Genomic DNA, 22,458 nt, shown 5'->3' on the forward strand with positions numbered 1-22,458 from the left:
GTTATCACATCAAACTTAGCCATGGTGTCACAGACTCATCTTCACCCTCTCCAAGGCCTCCACTGAATGTGAACTCATCAGAAAAGTGGCCAGGAGATGTTTTACATCAAGGTACATTTATTTTTCTTATTCTTGTAATTAAATACATAGTGTAAGTGCAAATAGTTAAAGAGTCCAGGGTCTAAAGAACTACAGAGTATAGTCGAACAAAGTACAAAGTTGGACAGTTATTCAAACAAGCTAAATATCACCAGATACTCCTTGTCTTCATAGTAGTTGTACAACAGTACCTTAAACATGAGCGTGTGTTCCTTATGGTTATACAAAAGCAAAAACCCTACAATTACCACATCTAAGACGCATATTGTTAAATTATGTTGTGCTTGGAAACACCAAAGGAAATCATTTTTGCTATTTATATATATATGGACATATACTGAGAAGCCCTGTCCGCTAACTCAGAAACATGAAGCAGTATTTAACGTTGGCATCAGAGCACGTCTGTGGGCATTTAGCTTCTTTTGTGCCAGACCATACAGTTTGCGGGAGGCACTGCAAAGCAAAAATGTAGCGTGATTTTAAAAACTGCACAAAATATATCAAATATTATTTACCCAAGTCTCGACTTCATGCACTTTAATAATAAGCAACACAAAAAAAGTCAGTTTCTCTTTTTGTTTTTGAGTTGTGTACTTGTCTACCTAGAAACAGGATTATGTACGTGTGACTGTTAGTGTTAAGACTGTTATGGACAGGGTGACGGTTTCTCCAGTGGATGCTTTTAGAGAACACCAAGATGACAGCACTATGCCCCACAGATGACGACCAGGCTCTTCAACAGTGAGCGAGCTGCCTGACTCTGAGCTGACGGTCAGCTTCGTGGTGAGACAGACAGACACATCTACTCCTCCTTCCTCTTGGCCCCGGGGATCTTCGCCTGGATCCTAGACAAAGAGAACAGGCCTAATACCACATGTCTAACAAGGTATTTAATCTAGATTAGGTTTATTATTACACTGCCTGCTGTTTTTGTGCTCTTTTTATGGTAGTCCATGGAACTGGGTGTCGAGTTTGACTAAAATTGGAAAATTGACAGTACTCTGTCCTTTAAAAAAAAAGCTACAGGCAGATATTTTGGCAGCTATTAACCGTTTATAAGCTCATGGACTGTAGTCTTGAAGTGTCTGGGTTAACACGAATAGTACAAAGTATTAAACGGACTATTATATCCACCATGATAACCTGGGCATCCTGTTAGCATCAGTAGCCTTTTTTATTGATCGTAAACAGACTTCATGGTGGACACTGTTAAGCCATGAAGTGAGTGAAGTAGGGCAGCACCAAATGAGTCGAATATGCATTCACTCACTGGGGCGAGACAAGTGAGGGTAAGTGCCTTTCACAAAGGGAGGCCAGGGGCTCTAATGAAGGTACATGTGACTCTTTGCCTCACTATTTGTGATCAGGATGCTCTGATTTCTTCTTGTAGCTACATTTGTTTGTATATCGTAATTGAAGTAAAAGTTTAAATGTTAAAGACTCACTTTCCCACCACAGAGTTGACCTGGGTCCGTATTAATCCCACGTACTGATCGATCTGTGCCTGAAAACAAAAGGAAAGTGTAAATACAGGACAACATTTCGTTAAATGGGGTTGTTTTGAGTTATCATAAAGATTACATTCTTACCTGATGCTTCTCATAGACCACAGGCATGGTGAACATGGAGACCACAGCTGTAGAGGCATGGGGAGAGCAATGTTAAGGTATTCTGACCTACAGTATATTCAAACAGTAACGCAAAGCCTCCAGCGCGCCCTGACACTTATCTAAGGTAAACTTGAAAAGTAAACAGATAACGCGCACCTTCAGCAGTGAAGTAAACGCGTCCATTAAAACAAATTCGATCTGACATAGTAATAAGGACATGCTGTACTTCTAAAATGACATGTACGATATAATATAAAATAGCTTTGTCAAGTCCCTGGAGATTATTAAACTAAATCCCGAAAGACGAATGATTGTGTGTCGAGGTGACCTCACCTAGGATGAGCAGTGTCAGGCCGTTGAAGAGAGCGCCCACGTAGGTCAGCAGCCACATCAGAACAGCAAACTGAAATGACATACCACCATTCAGTCCTTGTAAGATGCTTTTCTAACCGTATAAACTACCAGATTGTTCTACAGTCTGCGTTCTTTAGTTTCATCACACAAGTTAAAAAAGAGGAGCAGTGCAGATGTTACACTGTGATGCAGTTTGAAGTAACTGAGAAATATCGACTTCCCCCCTCCCCCCTGCTAACTTAAAGGGCAAAACAAGCAAGTTTGAGGCAAACCTTCAAGGAGTCGATCAGGTCTTGTACGAGGAACAGCCTGCGGAGCTCCTTCATACAGGTGTTGGAGTACAGCAGGATTTTGTCAGCATATTTACTAATCTGGTCCTGGGAGAGAGCGATTTCCATCTCCAGGTAGGATCTGGGAGTACACACAGGAAGATGAACCTTTCAGTGAGTAAATTCTATAGACGTTGACATGAAATCCAACGATCTCCTACTTTACTCACTTGAAAGGATGTCCTTCATCGGTCTTCTGCACAGCCTGCAGCACAGACTTGTAGATCCTGAAGCTGATGGAGGCAGAGAGCGCTGCCAGGGCCAAGTAGGCCCCGACGCTGACCACGCTGAACTGGGTCAGGGAGAAGAGGAGCAGGAGCACGCTGCTGAACACGGCCCCCGACTGCTTCACATTCCTCCAGTAGAGCAGGTCAATCGCTGGAAGGGAAGGACAGAAGAAGGAGAAACAGGGTTAGGATCTGGCATGAGCCGACCTCTCGCTCTGTAGGCCCGGTTATCCACAGAAGTATCCGTTTCCAAGTGGATTCTGCGCACTACACACCACACATTTGGGTCAAATATCTGGAAGCTGTTCACAACTTGACGTCCTCAGAGATTCTCGGCTGTCATGTGATCCTGATTTAACCCAGCTTCCTAACCTAGCTTTTCCTTCGGTAGGAGTGAGCTGTGAAGGTGGCGATAAGTGACAATTTGTCACCTCAGTTTCTCTCCTCCTATATATAGAGCAACCTTTGAAGAAGATAATAGCGGACTCTCCGCTGTAGAGCAAGTGGTGCCTCCCTCCGTTGCAACACTCCCAAAAAGAAGAGCTCTTATTTACGTCTGACGTGTACTTATGGTTAGAGGCATCTGGTCTGGTCTCATACAAACATCCAGGCAACCAGGCAGCAGAAACTGTATTACAACAGGGTGACTACTGCAGAATTAATGATTGACCTATAACGCTGTGAAGGCAGTCTCAGAAATAGAGGCACTATCAGCAGCTCACAGATAACGGTTCAATGTGACCTGCAGCTCTGGGGTCAGTGAGGAAGGATGACAAAGCTTCAATGCAGTGAAATCCTCCTGTGTCACTCGTACAGCAACAAAGAGCTAAACTGCACAACATGCTGCAGGCGCATCTCACTGCACCATTTTCCTTTTTATTCCAACTTCTGTGGGTGGCGGGGCCTGTAACTCAAAGCCACTAGCAGAGATGAGAGAGAGAAGTGATAACTGAGGATTAGACCAGTGTACCATTACAGCCGACACGGTGCTCCTCTGGTATTCGTCTGTGTTGGCTGGAAACATGGGCCCGTTTCCATGAGAACTGTGGGCTGCTAGTTTTACTTCTGTGGAACCAGCTGTACATATGACAGCACTGCCAGTTTACCATTCATCAACACCTGAGAATCCTTTGTGTAGCGTGAGCAGGCAAGGAGCAGCGGTATGTAAATATAAACGCTTGTGCTCGTGAAGAATAGAGAATCGCAGCTGAGGTCTCTTGGGGGTTTGACTCTTCCTATCTAAGCTGTCCGCCTGCCTGTCTAATTTTAGCCGTGGCGCTGTGAGCAGCATAGTGATGACGGCCATCTTTAGTCTCCACTAAAAGGCATCTATGGATGCCAAAAAGGCTAAAAGCCGGGTGTCACAAGAACAGACATTGTGACTGAAAAAATCTCTGCTGCCCACAAACCATCCTCCTTGCACTGTAAAATTGCACGTATGATGCGTGTTTTCTTCACTGAACAATAGTGACTTAGTACCTATTAACCCCCACCCCCCCACTATCAAATCAAAGACTCATTCAGAAATGGTGAGAAAAAGAATCCTTATGCTGCACATGCACCACTCCCCACGGAGGCCTTTGTTTCTGTCATCACTGACAACATGTGATGATCAAACACTCATGCACACACACTCACACACACATACACACAAACTAAGTCAGGCACAGGTAGCACACACAGCAGCTGTAACAACACACAGACACAGCAACATCAGACGGCTCTGCTACAGAGACAGGTGTTGCCCGGCGCCGGTGCTCTGTACTGCAGACTGAGAAAGCTGGAGCGAGTAAAGCATGTACTGACCTGCGGCTCCCATGGCTGAACAGGGAAAGAGGCAGCTGCTTTATCCACGGACAAAAGGAGAGCAGTGGAGGGGGAGTCCCCCCTGCACAGGAGAGGAGGGGCCACAGCCACACCAGCAAATCAGCATCCGCCTGCGCAGGGGGACTGAAGGGGGGGGCTGGCGTCTATGGGGTGCGGTTGCCAAAGAATCACATTGCAATCCAGCACACATACACTATCACACACATGCAAACACTGTCTCTCTCTCTGCGAGCTCCTTTATGCTCAGGCTCTAAAGCGTAGCCCCACTGACAAAGAATGCCAGGCGGCGACTAAAATAAAAGACGAGAATCAAAATGTAAAATGAACCCTAAGTCCTTTTTATTAGCATTTCAGGCCTTCAGTAGCTAATCACAGTAACACTGCTCTAATCACCCCCACAGACCGTATCCATTATTTTGCTCCTCCATTAAAATGCTTCAGTGGCAAAGAACTGCTAAGCACCTGCCTGATGCAGTTACCATAGTTACCGTGCTCCATTTTCTCTCCACCGCTCGCTGAGAGAGGATGAGAGACAGGAAGGGAGGGGCTGCAAGTGGAGGGGACAGGGAGGGAGGGAGAGAAAGAGCCTCCCTTTGGGAACAGAGCAAAAATTCATTTGCTCCGAGTCTGGGGAATCAGCGACACATAATGTGTCTGCCGCCCGACACACCAAGACAGCCTCTCCCTTTATTGTGCCGCACAAAAGGACAATAGCAGGTTCAACACAAAGCCAGATAGTTGTCAAGTCTGTGTCAGGAAAATAAGAAAGACTGTCTCTATAAAGAGTCGCATCACAAGATTGCAGTAGGATAAAAGATGAGAATAAAAAAGCCTTTTGATCAGTGCAGCTGGTTTACATTGGAGGACAGTCGGGGTGAAAACTCATGATCTTTATATTAAGGCATGCACCTATAGAAAACCTAGTTTTTGACAGTAGCAAAAACTTAACTGCATGGGGGACAGTTTCATGTTAGACCGGCAGGATGTTGACTGGCGTACAGAGGAAGGGACTAGCTGTTTCTTTATTTGACTCTCGCCTCTGGTATTAAACACACCGGCCTACACCGAGCAAAAACCAGAGCAAATGATAACCACCAGTGACAATAATATGATTCCCCCTCCCTCTTTTTCTATAGTGAAACTAGTTTAGCCTGACCTCATTAGATCACTGAAGACATCTTTGTGGCCTCAAACCAGCCGTCAGACTGAAACATGCAAAACTCCTTCAGCTGCAGAGAAATGAGATTCAGGGCTCAGACATGGAACTTAAACTCAGGGACATGAAGTTTAGATTTGAAGGCCTCGTGGCGATTATGTTTCAGTCTGTTTTGTTAGTGTTTGTTCTGAATTTGTAATAGGAATTTCTGACCTGATGCACGGACATTTGCCCGAGGTAACTCAGCAAAGACAGCTTGTCCAACAGAAATGAACAGGGGACAGTTAACAGATCAAACAAAGTACTGTCAAAAGTTTCAATTGTTAAACTACCCTTAGTGAATGTCAAGGTTTGATTCTTCTCTCAGACCTCGCTATATCATGAAACTTATTTGAATACATTTAAAAGTCATAACACCAACAGTGAGTAAGTCCTGCACTCCTCCAGATAACAAACCATTTTTAACTGCCGTCAAATTTGAATTCGGTCTTCCTCAAAACACAAAGTAAATATGCAACTAGAAAATACAATATTGTAAAACTGATCTGTAGCTGCTTTATTTTTTAAAGTAACACCTATATTCTTCATCTGGTAATCTGAGTCGCTTGTTGACACATTATTCAGTATATTAAAGAATATGTATTCATTTGTTTGAATAAGGATAGCCCCTTGATTGAAGTACACAGACAGTCTGAGTTTGGCATCACAAAACCTGACTGCTGTGTAATCCTGAGTCCTGTTGAATTTTCTAAATGTTGAACAAATATTGAAAAACCAATAATAATGTCATTATACAGAACAGGGTTGTGATAATTAAATGCAGATGTAGTGTATTCCCATTGTGTTACTTTAGTTAATACAGAAACACTTTGTGGTGGGTTGTGTAGGATGAGTTGAGCCTGGGGAGAGAAGCTGCTAGCTTGTTGGCAGTGAGTCAGTACTGTGCATGTGAGAATGACTAAACATAAAACTGCCTTCAGCCTAAGGTGATGTGCTAACATTCCACTGCAGCAAATAAATCAATTCCTATCCTTTGCTGTGCTCACTGAATCAGCTTAATTTGATGCGTTCTGCATGTTCGGATCCCTTCTGATAGGCTCATGTTACAGTCTTGGACAATCAAACGGAAAATGCATGACTCAGTAGAATAATGACAAATGGAGGATTGTCACAAAGGTTATTTTTACAGAGCTGCACATCCACAATCAGTGACTGTTGCCGTCTGTTTATAGACAGTAGCGGTCCAATGTTTTGCACTTGTACTGCTGAGCTAAACCTAAAAAGCTGGCAGATAATTACCCACAACCAGTGTGGAGGAAGGGACGCCATTTTCTGTGATGGGCCCTCTACGAGCCCTCCATGCTACGAAAACAGACAGATGGAGGATGCTCTCCTCCGGCCCGCTCTGCAAGGCGCCATGGCAGCAGAGATAGGGCTGATGTAATTAGGATGGGTGTGCCCTGGTTACCATGGAGACAGTCTGTCACTGCCGTCCTGATATTCCGACTGCCTCGCTACACAAAAACAGAGCATACGCCATAAAAAAACAGCTCCCCTGCACGGTCGCAGAGCGGGGAGGGCTATGACAATGACACGCCTTAGTCCACAGCACAACGCTGGCATCCATATTAACATGCACCCAAAACACACGGCTCTTAGCCCACTGGTGTGTATGCACTTATTTTCCCACCAGCATCTCTTGCCCCACCCTTCCTTTTTTAATTGTCTCACACACAAAAAAGGAGTTGTCATCAGGGCGTGACCATGTGGAGGTGCATCATAACCCTGATGTTAAATTCCCAAATATACATTTAGATGACCAATGTACACATGCAAAGCACACGCACACGTTCAAGAATACACTCCTACAGTGTCATGAATATTTAACCCACATGCAGAGATGTCTCACAAACACAGACAGACTCATGGGTAAATCACAGTAAACACATCAGTACCCTGGCCCTTCCAGCCGCTCCAGGCGCTCTCCTTCTTCGTAACGTCTGCAGTGGCCTGCATGCTGGTGATCAGTTATCTCCCTGTTCTCTTTTCTCTCTCTCTATATGGTGTCCGTGTTCTTCTTTGTCTCCCTCTTCAGTAGCACCGACTCACTCACTCTTTCCAGAAAGGCATGAATGGTCGCAAAGAAGGATGCTTGGAGATAGGCTGAGATGACAGAGAGGGAGGAAGGGAGGGAGGGAGGAAAGGTTTCCAAGGTGCTGCCGGCTCGTGGAGCTCACAGACTGATGCTGTAGAGCAGCGTTGGCTAGAAAAGAAGGAGCGGGGAAAGTGCGTATGTGTGTGTGTGTGTGTGTGTGTGTGTGTGTGTGTGTGTGTGTGTGTGTGTGTGTGTGTGTGTGTGTGTGTGTGTGTGTGTGCGTGCTGGGGGAGGGGGTTCAAATTGTAAACACCACACCACAGTCACTGCTGCAGCAAACCATCCATGCAATGATTTAGAGCCTCGGGGGTGAGGGTGGTGATGGTCGGAGACTAAGCTCTTTTTCTTTATAGGGAAGGTAAACTAGCTTTCACAATAAAAGCCCAAACAGCATCCAACAGACTGCTGCTAGCAGGGGACCAGCAGTGGGAGGGTTATCCCACATACGCTTGTTATATACTTTCCAGCATGCCGCTGTGGCTTCCCTAAAAGCTTGTTAGATTTTGTTCCGAACAGATCCTTATTTAATAATGTTGCAATTAAGGAAATAGGCAATGAACATGGCATGTTAGCACATACAGTAGTTATTTTAATTTTCACAGTTGAAAATAGCCAGATTTGCGGCCATGTTGCTAAGGAAAAATTTGGAACACTTCCAGGTCTGATGCTCTTTTTTTTTAACAGGATATTGTTTAAGGTTGAGGCCAGATATTAAAATAGCTGTTCCACTATGACTCGCTGTTAATTGAGGAGACAAAGTGCTTGCACTTCAATTATTCATATTGACAGACCCTGGGCATTATGGCACAATGTTCTTTGTTTAGTCCTCTCAGGGTGTGTTTGGGATTTATGATGCTCTGTGTTTTAATTCTAACTGATCTGTAAAGAGACCTGGCAGTGTGGGAGCATTAAAAAAGAATTGCAGAAGAATCAACACAGTCACTGTTTCGTCAGCACTGGGCAGAACGATTCCTTTGTAGTTTACGTCATTTTTTAATCAAATCAAAGCCAATAATCCTGTCCTCTAGCCCCCCCACCCTCACCCACCAGCAGACAGCCACACCTCACACCTTCTGCTCACTGCAGCTTTGACAGACTTCAATGCCAACAGGAACCAAGATGGAAAAAAAACAAAAAAACTGATTCCCCTGAACCAGACTGAACACGCTCCCCCATCACTGTTGCTATGGCAACTGGCATGGAGCAGGTCGGACTGATGAAAACAATATTGGATGGTCTTCAACATCGCATCCATAACAAAGGTGCAGTGCGCCCTCTAGTGGTGGAGAAAATACAGATGACCTGCTTTTTACCGTTTCCAGAAGCTTCTTACGGTCCGAGTAAACAAAACAAGGAAAGCCTCTTTAATTTATTATTTACTCAACATATTTTACATTTCAAATATGTAACTGAATCAATCATCACATTCTGCTGGACCAGGGTGTATCAGACGTTAGTTTCATGAAACCAAAACCATGCAACATTCATTAAGATGTTCTCAGCTCGAAAACAAAGTCAAATCCAAGAGAAGCCCCCGCAGCCCCTGAGTAGGAGTGTGCCCCAGATTTTACATCATAGGATTATGTAACCCCCTCTGTCTACAAGGGCAGAGAGAACCGACAGTACTAGTCAAAATATGCCAATGTGCACAGCATTGACTCCTGCTGACTGCGACTGGCCTGTCTGACCTAGCTCACCACCGAGTTATGTAAGGAGCCTGTCAAGATGCAGAACGCAGTTATTTTCAACGTATGCAATTCCATTAATCATGCTTTGAGTTTCTTCTGAAAACAGAGTAATGTTGAAGGGTTAGAAATTGTGGCTGTTGAGCTTCAGTCGTCATGCAATCGTCAGAAATGTGATCCAATGCATCCTCCCTCGCTTATTCTCCTCTCAAATGTACCACCAGGTGGAAGCAGACTTCAGGAAAGTACAGCATTTAGTTCCCACCCACCCAGAAGCAGAAACCCCGGAACATCCCATCTCTCTGAGCAATCCTGTTTACCTTCTCAGCTCTGTCAACAAAAACAAGGTCAATGCACACCATGCAGGTAGCTACCAGGAGGTAAACAAACCCTGTACCTCGTCACTCGTTTGATTAGAAAAAGTGCTTTCAAACGGTTTTCAGCCCGTTGATATCATGGGAAAGATTTTAAACATAAATGCCATGCGATTGCTGTTTCATCAGAGCATGAAGGCACATCAGCAACGCTACCTGTTCCACAGCACTATTTCTGGAAAGCCAATACTGGAGATTTTAAGCCAAGGGGAAACCACTGCAACAATGAAAAGATCACAGACATATTTTGTAAAATCCTTTTTCTTCCACTGAGAAGCATGACCAATATGTCAAAAGTGTTTCTTTTAGAAAATCAAGATAATTAGGACTGACCTTTCTGTTTATCAAAGCCCTGCAGGGAGAGGGAGGCAGCAGGCTTCCCCAGGTCTCCTTTGCCCTCGTCGGTGAGCTTGTGCATGTCGTCCTGGTGGGGCTTCTCTGATCGCACCTCTGGGGGCACGGCAGCAGTGGGTGGCTTGGGCTTGCTGGGGCGATCCTCCTCTGTTTTCACTGGGGTCTTCACTATTTCAGGGATCAGGGGCTCGGCTGCCACAGCCTCAGCCGGGCTGCGGGGAGGGGCGGCACTGGGAACCAGGGGGGAGGGAGGGCTGGCTCCCTGTTTGGGGCCACTGAAGCCCTGCTCTCTCTTCGGGCTCTCTTCAGACGCAGATTCAATGAACAGATCACTGTCGAGCTCTGCCTCTCTCTCCTCCCTCAGAATGCTGTAGCTAGTGGGTGGAGCGTGGTTGCCTGCTTGGCCAAAGCCACCCTTGGCGACCGGGGGATTGTCGAAGGGGTTGTTAGGCTGGCAGACAGGGCCCTTGCTTTTAGGCGCTTGGGCAAATGGGTTGCTAGCGGCCTTTGGAGGCTCCTCAGACACCAGCTCTATCTCTGAGTCTCCAGACTCTGCGCTGCTGCCGTCATGCTCCCTGCTGCCGGCCTTTGTGCCCGGGCTGCTTTTGGAGGCAGTCATGTCATGGGAAGGGAAATCTTTCTCTGTTCAAAAGGAAATGCAAAGTGGACCTTCAGGTCTTCATTCACATCACACATTCAGACGTACAGTATCTATGTAACTTGTAAGAAGATTAAAGCACAATCTTCCACTCAAAATCAAATGTTTACTTTCTCATTTCAGTGTTCCTGTTCAACCTTACAAGGTTAGCTCATGATGACCAACAATAGCTAAAGTTAACATTAACTTTAGATAGTTGTTGTACAACTGCCAATACTGAGTCAGTTTGAAATAGTGTCTTGATTTTTCAGGTTTCTATTTCACTTAATTAGACAAACACATGCATTTGAATCTGATTACTTCCTAATTGATTTTCCATAAACATGCCAATAATAATTATTTAAACTGGTACTGCAACCTTAAATGATATACCATTATGGGGTATTTTATCAACATCACCAACTTCTATGTGACAGGTGTTTGTGTGTGTGCTGTGCCTACGTGTTGGTGAAGTGTTGGGAGTGGAGGCAGGGCTGTCATCCTCTGGCTCAGAGAGCGTCACAGTGGGAACCCCCTGTAAGCCCACACTGAGCACGTTTTCACGCTCAGACGCGCTGACTGGGGGTGCTTTCTGCTGCGGCTCTGCTTTGGCAGTCGGAGGCTGGGACTCGGTCAGCGTGATCTTCACCGGGCTGGCTGTCTGCGGGGTGCCACCAAGGTTTCGGTAGGAGCGGTAGTCTGACAGCTCCTCATCAGATGGCTCCTCGACATAAGGGAAAGACTGGGAGCCCAGTGCTGACCCTAGGTTCTCCTCTTCCTCCTCCTCATCTCTTCCCAGGTTTTTATCCATGTAGCTGACCAATGAGTCGCGACCAGATGAGCCTGTGTCCACCAGGCTGTGCTGGTCGCGGCGCTCATCTCCGTGGGTGATGTCCATGTAGTTGTAGGACTCCGTCTTATCTGAGCCGAACAGAGACTTTGGCATTCCCTCAGCCAGGTTGGAGGTCATCTTGGTGTTGGAGCTGAAGCTGTAGTTGTCGCTGGAGAAGTGGTCCAGGTCAGAGGAGCCTGAGGAGGGCTTGGTGGGCTTAAGGTCGTCAGACAGGTAGGAGGCTTCTCGACCTGAAGTGAAGCTCTGATTTGACGTCAGGGAAGTGTAGACATCACCATCATCATTCATTGGCTTCCTGAACAGGCCAGTCATGGGGTCATCTACGGAGATCGACAGGGAAATAAAATATCAGTGAGGGTCCACACAGGAACAGATGAGAAAGAACAACAGTTACACGACCAAATTAAATCATCCAGTTGGCGCTGCTGCCAGGGAGAGGGGCTATTGGGGGGGGCACAGTCAGACTGGGTGCTCGGCTGTGAAGATCAGTGAGGCAGCAGTAACAGAGGGTTCTTGTAACCAGTGTGGGACAAAGGGGGATTGTTCAGACCCCAAAAAAACACAGGGCCACAACCAGAGTCTGTTCTAAATCATGCAGGCAAATGGTTTTCTGTAGTCTCATCTCTGCTCTGTACTCCCTTATCCTGCATCTCCCCAGACAAATTAGTGTACCAAAAAAACAAACACACATTATATTAACAAACTACTGCATGTGCAGGCTAGCCTCTTTAAAATGTAAATGGCGTAAGCTAGGCTACACTGTGGACAAAACTCTTCCATGATTAATGTATCAAATAAATATTCCAAAACACAGCCCGCCAAACACAGTATGCAACACTTTAATAACACAATACTAATGAAATTGTGTTTCAACCTGAAGTAAGGATTAAAGACCAGCAGTTGTTAGCTCTGAATGTGTATGTGCTCTGCTGTAAAAAAACCTCAACCTCTCACTGAATAATTTGTTACAGTTCTGCAGGGAGGCGTAAAGGATGCTCATATTACATATGACTTGCAAAACAGGAAGAGGCGGACTTGATAGGAATGTTGTTCTAAATAAGTTGGGGTCAAGTATTCAGTTTGGCTTCATGTCTTTAAGTAATTCAACTCCACTAAAAAATACACACTACCTCAAGTCTTAAGTAAACAATAATAAACACAAAACTATGAAGTTCAGCACCTCCCATCTGATGCTTACGTTTTTGTTGTGCTGTGTCAGAGTTTATCCTAACACAAACGGGGCTCCAACTGCTGCTCTCTAGTCCGTCTTTCTCAGGGCAGCGGTGGAGCTAATAATAGGCTTGGTCCAGCTGTTGGGCTGGATGGGGGTGGGGGGGGGACGATTTAGAAAGCAGCCTCAGGGTTAGCTTTGGAGAATGCAGACTGACTGACAGAGGACCCAACAGGTCAGGACGTCCCGTCCCTCCCTTCACTTCCTCTAAAAAGCCCCACCACCCTTTCCTTCTGCTGTCCTTCCTTCTGCTGCTGCCACAGTCATTAACAATACATCATACCGCAGTACAATTGCGTAAACACTACACACCCATGCTGGGACTCAGGGGGAGGGCTGACGTGACATGGACGAAAAGTGAAGCAGGCTCTGGAGCTTCAGATTATTTTAAATCTGACTTAAATGTCTTGTAGGTAAACATCCCAGCTGTCTGCAGTATGGAGGGACAGATGTGGAGCCAAGTTTAGTTCAGGGACATGAATGCCCTTAATGTACTGCTGTTGGAAGCTATGTTAATCCTCTTAGTGTACAATCATGGTATCGGTCCAATCAGCCATCACCCTTGCAACACCATTATAATCTTACATTCACTATCACGTATTCAAAGTAAAAATACCTACTGTTGTGGGAAGCACTCAGGCCACTACAAACTGAAGAGAGGTGATCTCTGCAGCTGTGAATAGCCAGTAAAGCAACACCCCCCCCCTCCCTCTCTATCAACCTATTCTATGTACCAACAGATAAAGTCAGCAGCAGTTGCGTAAGGCATCTGTAACATAAAGAGGCCGGGGCTTGAGGGCAGCAGTTCAGCTGCTTGCTGAAGTTGGTGTGCAGAGATTGAGGGCATTTTTGAATCAGCTGATAGGGCCTATAGCACCCAGACACTAAGAAAATACCCACAAGGCTGAAACAAATGGTCTGCTGCACTCCGATGGGATTGGACATGACAACAGAGGAATTCTCAGCTCACACTGTAGCCACACAACATAATCATGTCACTGAAAGGATGGTGCAGTTGAATAAATAAGTCCTGGTGGATGTGCTGCGAAGGGGCAGTCCTTTTGTTGTCCTCTGTGCAGCCCCGAAACTAATGCAGCCTGACAATCTGTTCTACGCCAAGGCATAGGCTCCCAATTGTCAGGCTACAGACAAAAACATGTGAGCAAAGACAATATCAAAAGAGCCAGGGTTGCAAAATGAATACATTACCACTTTGAAATCAAGGGTTTACTGAGCTGCATGTGGGACTCTGTGTGCGGCAGAGTTTACTCCCTTGAAGACACTCACTGATCCACTGCTGTTATGCAATGCGGAATAAAAAGAGTAAAACAATAAGCACAGTAAAACAAATGTGCCCAAACACCTGTGCCGGGTAGTCCCGAACGGGGTTATTTTCATTGTTGTTAAATGTATCCATGATTTTTTCAATTCAACCATAATCCGTGTGTCTTTATAATATGGCGATCAAAACTAGACACAGAAAAACATGATGTCTTCTAATGTTTTGTGATTCCAAATATCCCCAAAATAGTTCTAATTGGAAAATAACATCAGTATATCCTCTCATTTGAGTCAGGAGTCAAGTGCAAGGACAGCGAACATATTTTGTTTGTTGCATTTGCACAATTAAAAATAAACGCCAGCACAGCCAGAGTGCTTACATGAAAGGAAAAGTTGGGATAACACAATAAAACCCCAAGGCTCGTTTCCATTGAGTGGGTAGCTGCTGACTTCTCAAGGAACTATCTCTCTCCGTCTGTCTGTGTTGTCCAAGCACACTCCATCATTCATTTCATCAGTAGCTCAACTTAACTTTTAAACATCTGTTAATCTACTGCTCTGTAACGATTCAGTCACCCTGTCCCCGACCTTCTCCACTGTGGTGTTATCATTTAGATCTCTCTTTGTCTCCTTGACCTTGTGGAAATCAATCCATCAACACGCCTACTGAGCTCTTCTTTCAGAGCCGTCTCGTTTCTTTAACCGTAATTCATATCCTCAGCTTTATTACTTACATTTCCCTGTTTATAGGGAACTGTGCAGTACTGTGTTCAGAATGGTATGGCTTTTGTAAACATAGATAATGTACATCGACATTTCAAAAAGCCTTAAATACACCTTGGAGAAAGCCTTCTAGGTGAGAAAAGAACAAAATTAAACCCCCATTATTAGCACAGACTATGCTTGTTTACCAAAAGCATCCATTTTTATTCTCATGTTATATTTTGTAGACATAAGTTTGGTATTTCTACTTCATTTTATAGTGACAGCCTGGAGAGAAACAGCTCAGGCAGGGGAGAAAGAGAGACGAGATGAAATGCAAAAGTCACAAAATGGAATCAAACCTGAGCCGCTGTGGTAAGGACTCGCCCTTGATACATGGGGTGCCCGCTTTGTTAGAATTCATTCATCTTTGTTCCCATAAATATGTAGCTTGAAAGTAATTTGAAGTACATATTGTGTTCTGTAAAAGATGCATAATGTTAGATTCCAATAACAAGTCCCTTACTTATTTGTCTGCGTTTACCTGAAAGCACCACTTCAACAGTTGATGGTCTCCAGCTTTAAAAGCTTTTGTTGTGACGTTTATGATTGTAATGTATTGATTACAATATCCTTGGCTGCAGGCATGTATGAATACTAGATAATAAGCATCCCTCTTTAAAGAAGAAGATAATGGAGAGCACAAAAACAGTCTATACTAAGATATGAGCTACAACAAAACTACTAGCAGGGGTCGATAGGAAAACAGCTGTGGCGAGGGATTCAACGGCCCTGAGCTGCATTGATCCAAGACAATGAGGACCTACAATTACTGTAAGCAACGTCACTGTATCCACTATTCCTAAAAAATCATTTTAAGGCCACACAGGACAAACGTTGTTCCAGCAGCTATTGCTGAAGATAAATCAATGTAGAGGCAGTTTAAATTAAAGCTAATGTGCCCCCATTCAGGCACTGAAGCTGTGGTACGTACAATACCTGTCTTTCACTGTATTGATCGTATTTGCCTTGCTTGGACAGAGCTTTAAGGATGAATGGAGAGGATGTGGGAGGATCCAGACTGTCCGCATGCTGTCTGCTTCAGGGAAAAGCTGTCAATTCAGTGTGACTTTGGATTGGCATTTTACTTTCTACATGCAGACAGAACTTGGCATTAAAGAGTAACAACACAGGCAGGAAGGCAGGCACACAAAAATAAATGGACTAAACTTTTAAAAGCATCTCTGCTGATGGGGGGTCTAATCCCGTGAGCAGTTTTGCAATACTCGGCTCAGGGATTACTCTGAGGACAGGCTAGACATCTGGACTGGGGCACTATGATCGTAAACATAGCCTCATATTTCACATATTGGCTTTTAATTGTTGTCAGGGTAAACACAGGGGATCAAAAGACATTATAATTTATGAGTTATTGATATAATGATAGCACTAATGCTTTGTTATTGTCCCCTGCAGTGGAGCTTCTTGGGTACGGTCTGTCATTCCTTTATCTTTCCTTTTATAACTCGGCATTAGCTAATTGCTTGTGGAGACCGATGAAGATAAAAGAGATTGGAAACCTGGCAGGTAACACATGGGATGAGCTCTCTAAATCATTCTGGAAAGCAGACACGCTGTACGACCTTTAAGCCTTATTTAATTATGTAAGGTGCTGGACAACACATTTAAATAGCTTACATGCAGACACTGACTCACACCTGGGAGCTGACATCAACGAGCGTTTGTCAGCTACGTGATAAAAGACGTCTATATTAAAGACGGTTCTTTGCATTTCCTGTTTTTCCCTTAAGTGTCCAGCCATTTATCATAGCCTCGCCTCTCTTGCCATTAGGCTGACCCCCCCCTCCTCCTCCATCCCTGTATTATCTTGCATCTTTATCATCTGCTCTGAAAAAACCTAGCACTGCTTGGCCCCCTGGGAAAAGAAGCTAAAGGCTGAAATGCACAGTGCTGGCTTATGCAGTCCAGCGGAGTCTACTAAGTGCTTTCTCTATCTGACAGATATGGAAAAGGCCCAGCCAGACATATGCTGTCTCATCCTTGTCACTGATGATAAACTGAAAGTGAGAAGTCCAGGACACCTTTCAGGCACTGGATTATGGGAGAAGGTTATTATGACTGTTGACCTGTCAGGAAGTGATGAAGTGACAGTGATAATGCACTTAGAGGAGGAAGGCCTTGTTGGAGGAAAAAAAAAGAATGTCAAAATGACGTTTTACTGTTTGTGTAATATCCACTTAGTTGTTACACTTAGACTTCATCATGATGCAGCAATATCTGCCACAACTTTCTTTCGAATGCCTCTTAAATCCTTCATAGGATTAGATGTGTTGTCCAAGGCTAAGGTTCTGTCCTGTGGTAATTTAATACAGCTGAAATCAGCATTTTCAGCATCCTGCAGGTACATTACTGTTGTGAACACAATTTAGGATAGGCAGGGGTCAATTACGTAGAGGCAATTCTAGACATGTTGAAGAGATACTATTTCACATTAAGCACTTTTAGATGCCCTCAGTAAAAACATATATATTTATTTACATTTCTTAAACATGAAATATAAATATGCGACTATCTAGAAGCACAGCAGAGAAGGAACGTTTGTAACAGAGAGAGTGTATGTCTCTGACAAAGATTAGAATAGACTCTAACATGTCTGGTCAAGAGGAAAAGGCCCAGCTAGATGTGATGAGATCTGCACTGTTCTCGCCAAGAACTTAAGTGACAGAGGAAATTATTTCACTGGTATGGAGACAGTTCAGCAGGAGTCCGAGCAATACAAGACAGCTTTTCTTTCCATTTTTGAAAAACTATTCTTCATATTCTTTGTTTTTGTGTGTGCACCTACACAAGCTGGTCCTTGTCTGGCACACTGTTGTGAAAATAGAGCGTGAGCATTGTTTTCTTTTCCAGAAAGCATGGCAAAGCATTGACTAAGCAGTGCCTTCGTCCACATATTTCACACAGTCTGCTTGATTGGATCGAATTTAGCTTTTCTAAGTAATGCTATCTTTGCAATGCCTTTTTTCAGCACTTTTAGGGCTACATATTTAGATTCTACTTATGCACTGTGCTTCAATGGATTAATGTCTAAATCATGCATTAAAAAAATGCTCTTGTACTTAACGGATTTACAAAAACAGTTTTTTTCTTCTTGCGGACCAGCACTAGCCAGAGAAATTAAAAAGATCTGAGCAGCAAAAAGAGGAAACTAGGCTCCTTCTTTTTTTTTTTTAAAACATCATCTCATGAATATTTCAGTGAATTCGTGAATGAAAGTACAGGGCTCTAGTTTTGCGAGCCAAGCGAATAGTGAGTCCTGTTCCTTCAGGATTAAAAATAGCAACATTAGCCAAGCTGTGAGGAGAGTGACGGACTTAGGTCTGCATGATGTTTCCACAAAAAACTCTACCTCCTGCACCAATATAGGTTTACAATCAACAATAACACAACTGGAATAAATGAATCTTGTCACCATACAGGTAACTTGATAAAACAGCTAGGAGGATTTTTATATGTATTATCCCTCTACCCCAACACATCAAGGATGCAAGTCTATTATTACACAGGCCTACATGTGGGAGCTGGCACACAGTGAACATCCATAGGCCTTAAAGTTCAACAGGCTATTTGTTAATGCATGTTGCATCCCATCTGAATCCTCCCTACAGACTCATCAACCAGAGAACTTTGTGTACTAATGGGAAAAACAACCGGAACAAAAATGAGATCTCATTGCTATCTGAATAGTTTTGAACATGTCCTATATTATTCCGTTCACCATCACTGTTGTGACAACTGATTCCTTATCACGCTATCTATGTTACTCGCTTGTATCTTTGGTGTTTTCAAGCCCAGAAGTTTGAACTCTGCCGATAGACAGGCCTTCTGTCGTAACGCTCTGTCTGTGAATATGGACTCGGCTGCATCTCTATTTACACATGTATACCGGGTTTGTGTTTGCTAAAAGCTTTGGAAATTGAACATAACGCTGCTAACACAGGCTACTGTTAGTTACGAAATATTGATACTTAACGACAATAACAGTTTGCTTTACCTGTAGAGACAGTTTCCATAGCAACGGGAGGCCTTTTCCCGTCGTCCTGGTGGAAAGGATGAAATTGTTGATCCAGGTCGCCCGCCACCTCGCCGCCTCTCGGCTTGAATTCTTCACGTAGGTCGTCGAACCGGGTCGGTGTGTTCCCAAAGAGGCCATTCCTCTCATAGTCATCTCCAAACCACCTCCCATCCGAGCCTAGCTCCTCACCGGGCTGAGCAGACATGCTTTTTATTCCTGTTTTTGGACAGAATATATACTAGCTACAAAGCTGCTTCTTCTTCTTCTCCGTCTCTACCGGCTGTTACTGTAAATGAGCGGCGGTGTCCCTCTGCGCTAGAATGGCTGACTGAGACACACACTTAAGAATGCAGCTCTTTGCTTGCTGGAGTCTGTCAACTGAGAGAGCCTGCTTGAATGGTTTGTAGACGCCACAGAGGAGACGTTGCAGTCGGTCGGGGAGCAAAGAAGAGAGGAGCGAGGGTGATTGTTTTAGTTCAATGATCCAACGGTGACGTCATGGTGTCCGCTAGGCATCAGGGTTGGCACTTTATTTGGGGCAGTGAAATATAAAAAGGGGCATTTTGGTGTATAAAATGAAGTCAAGTGTTTGAAATTGGCTGAGTAGATGAAAGCAAAATGATGCTTGGTGTTGTAAAACATGCGAAAGTCTTCCTACGTAAAGAAAGTACAAATAATACGCATGGCCGAAAGAGAGCAGAAGGAAAGCGGAATCTACAGGGCAATTACACTAAATCACGATGTAAAAAACAAACAAACATCATTTCAAATGTTTTATCAAAGTGTGCCTGAAAAGTGGATTTATGGTTGTGGGAAATTGTAGCTTGCAGTGTGGCGCCATCACGTGGAAACTCAACATATGATCGGGACAAGCCAAAGTTTCAACATGGCTCCCTAGCAACCAGACGCTCCTGCTTGGACACAGGCTGATGCCAAACATAGCTGCTGGTCCACAGAGTTTGTGTTTGAGTTTAAGTCCACAGATATTATGTAATTCTAAGGCGGACAATGATGTTAATTTTGTCTGGCATGCAAGGTTTAGTTTTAAAGGATATTTTCTGCGTTGACTGACGTGAGTTAATATATGCATCTATCGTTAGCTAGCTAGTGAAGTAGCATTACTTTAAGGCTAGCGGATTTAGCATGAATGTGTTTTTTTTTACTATCCTCATCTATCTGTTACCATACTTGCCCTATTAATATGACGGCATGGGTTTTTGTTGTTGGTTCAAATAGACAACTAGAATAAAGTTTGATATATGCATTACAAGATCAAATTACTTAATTTGGAGTGGTCCCAGCTGCAGTAGGCATTCTTTGAAGGCAGAAAAGCTATGATACAGAGTGAGAAACAAAAGCATCCCGGTGATGAGGAGGTAGTCAAAGAACTGGTAAGTTTCAAATTCACATTTATTTGGCTAAAGTTGCAAACAATATCCAGTTGTATTACTAAAACAGATGAATTCATAATCTGAAATGTTAAAATGCAACTGTTCATTTTCCCTTCTTTACTTTTTTAAGTGGCATGAATATTTTTCTCTCAACAGTGCATGGCCAATGGGGTGTGCTATGAAAAAATTGCACAAGAACGAAGCAATGTAAGCTCCCTGGAGATCTTCTTCTCTGGTTTTCCTCGCATGGTTGGACTTTCCTTCTTCCCAAGGCTCTGCCAGCTGACCATAGTGGGCCAGAATATAAAACACATTGAAGGACTTGAGTGCTGTCCCCTGCTTCGGGAGCTCTGGGTAGTCCAGTGCGACCTGACAGTAAGTTTGTTTTGCTGGTAACCTTTCTAATAACCATCTCTGGCACTGCTGAAACAATAATGATAACAATAATATTTAATGTGTCAAATGACAGTCCACCAACGTTTATAATGGTAGTTATCGCAACAGATTGTTTGTTGCAGTGGTAATTAAACCTTACACTTAGTAAACACAGAGTCTCCCCTCAGGCATTTGATGGCAACACATTTTGCATGCATGGGCCACCATTTATGGATGAAAACACATAGCTTGCCTCAAAACAGTATCCTGTTATAGTGAATTGTACAACACATGTCATATACATCAACTAATAATGTGTTCCATTTTCTTATTTTGCAGGGAGTAGCTGGACTACAGAACTGTGTACAACTAGAGAAACTCTACATTTATGATAATCACATCTGTGAGATAAATCATTTAGAATTGCTTATCAACCTAGAAGTGTTGTGGCTTAACAACAACTGCATAACTAAAATCCAGGTTTGTACGAAACATTATGAGTTATCTGTATATCTGTATATCTGTCTGACTTTGCTCTAGTGTGCTTTCATGTTTTGATCTTGTGTGGTTGTTTGTGTTTCCAAAGGGCTTGGACATGCTTCAAAACCTCAAAGAACTAAACCTCGCTGACAACGATATTGAAAAGATTGGTACGTTTTTAAATTCCTCTACGTTTTCTTTGCCATGTTTGATTGAGATTCCTTGAGCTGTTTGAAAGAAATATTAATTAAATCATTTTAAACTTCTTTTAAGGGCATAGCCTTGATCCTAACGTCGGCCTTCGGAAACTTAATCTGTCTGGAAACAAGATCAGCTCCTTTAAAGTAAGACTAAACACAGAATGATGCTTTTGGAATGTCTTTATAAAAAAGGTTTCCGACTTATTTGGAAATCTCATTAAAATCCTTGGTCAGAAAAGGGTTATTCCAAATTCTTCATATGTCGGGGTCAGTTCTGTTTTTTTAATCAATACCACAATGGGCTGGCTGTACAAGAACTTCAATAAGGTACTGAGCAGGATCATTTCAATTTATGTTATTCAGGATTCAATGATATACTTTCATGGCTGCATTTAATCAGAAAATAAATCTTAAAAGACTATTTGGATGTTTGTGAAATGCAGGTTTATGGACATACTGTAGCTCATTCATTCATGTTCAAGGTTATTCTGATGTGAACATTTTGTGACTCTAGTATTGATTTGAAGATCAACAAACTCAATCATCTATCTGCAATCCACCTTTTGTCCATACTCGGCTTTGCTATAAGGAATGCAATTATTGTCAGTGACAGCACAGTGTCACGATATTGCAACTGCTGCGGAATCAAATACAACTTTATTGAGGGTATAACATGGAGAGAACCTATAAATAATTATCCCGTTTGTTATCTTGCTGTTATCTGTGTATCAGGAGCTGACTCTGCTTGCCTGCTTACCCCATCTGAGAGAACTAGCCCTGAAGGACCCAACGTCATCTCCAAACCCAGTGTGTCTGCTCTGTAACTACGCCACACATGTCCTTTACCACATGCCAGGCCTCCAGCTGCTTGACACCTATGACGTCTCGAGCAAGCAAGTCAAGGATGCAGCTGAGGTACGGAGAACATGAGCAGGCATCTGCGTTTCTTTTCTGAGTTTTTTTACTCTTGAGAGGATACTAATTATCTTGATTTATTCCAATTGTTAGTGTTATTTACTGTTTTGGTAGTTCTGCAGCAAAG

At 43.6% G+C, this 22,458-nt stretch overlaps 2 protein-coding genes across 5 annotated transcripts in view; one reads left to right on the top strand and one right to left on the bottom strand.

Annotated features, from left to right (window-relative positions):
* Positions 1 to 97: 97 nt before the first annotated feature.
* On the bottom strand, positions 98 to 19,443 carry rtn1a (reticulon 1a). Of its 4 annotated transcripts, XM_063908814.1 has the most exons (9): positions 18,950 to 19,443; positions 11,270 to 11,980; positions 10,150 to 10,812; positions 2,563 to 2,770; positions 2,336 to 2,474; positions 2,043 to 2,112; positions 1,689 to 1,735; positions 1,545 to 1,603; positions 98 to 944 (listed from the first exon to the last, which is right to left on the bottom strand). In XM_063908814.1, exons 1-9 carry the CDS (start codon positions 19,173 to 19,175, stop codon positions 902 to 904), a joined length of 2,166 nt encoding a protein of 721 aa, XP_063764884.1. In that variant the 5' UTR covers positions 19,176 to 19,443; the 3' UTR covers positions 98 to 901. The 4 variants fall into 4 exon arrangements, with proteins under 4 accessions (XP_063764884.1, XP_063764885.1, XP_063764886.1 ...); XM_063908815.1 differs by lacking the exons at positions 10,150 to 10,812; positions 11,270 to 11,980; positions 18,950 to 19,443 and adding an exon at positions 7,558 to 7,879; XM_063908816.1 differs by lacking the exons at positions 10,150 to 10,812; positions 11,270 to 11,980; positions 18,950 to 19,443 and adding an exon at positions 4,426 to 4,654.
* The window catches only part of lrrc9 (leucine rich repeat containing 9), a 14,530-nt gene continuing 11,255 nt past the window's right edge, over positions 19,184 to 22,458 (top strand). Inside the window, exons 1-6 of the mRNA XM_063908813.1 lie at positions 19,184 to 20,361; positions 20,518 to 20,736; positions 21,076 to 21,216; positions 21,323 to 21,386; positions 21,490 to 21,560; positions 22,149 to 22,331. Of these exons, the coding sequence (XP_063764883.1) occupies positions 20,305 to 20,361; positions 20,518 to 20,736; positions 21,076 to 21,216; positions 21,323 to 21,386; positions 21,490 to 21,560; positions 22,149 to 22,331 (735 nt within the window). The 5' untranslated portion in view covers positions 19,184 to 20,304. The remainder of the gene's footprint in view (positions 20,362 to 20,517; positions 20,737 to 21,075; positions 21,217 to 21,322; positions 21,387 to 21,489; positions 21,561 to 22,148; positions 22,332 to 22,458) is intronic.

Source organism: Eleginops maclovinus, chromosome 19 (assembly GCF_036324505.1).
Source record: "Eleginops maclovinus isolate JMC-PN-2008 ecotype Puerto Natales chromosome 19, JC_Emac_rtc_rv5, whole genome shotgun sequence".
Taxonomy (NCBI): Eukaryota; Metazoa; Chordata; class Actinopteri; order Perciformes; family Eleginopidae; genus Eleginops; species Eleginops maclovinus.

Bases quoted from the DNA above. Each gene is read 5' to 3' on its own strand.
- rtn1a (XM_063908814.1), bottom strand. From the start codon at position 19,175: ATGTCTGCTCAGCCCGGTGAGGAGCTAGGCTCGGATGGGAGGTGGTTT. The intron at 2,771-10,149 runs GTCAGTCCTAAT...CTTCCCTTCCAG, and splicing joins GGGCTTTGATAAACAGAAAG to CGATTGACCTGCTCTACTGG. The intron at 1,736-2,042 runs GTGAGGTCACCT...ATGCCTCTACAG, and splicing joins CCTGACACTGCTCATCCTAG to CTGTGGTCTCCATGTTCACC.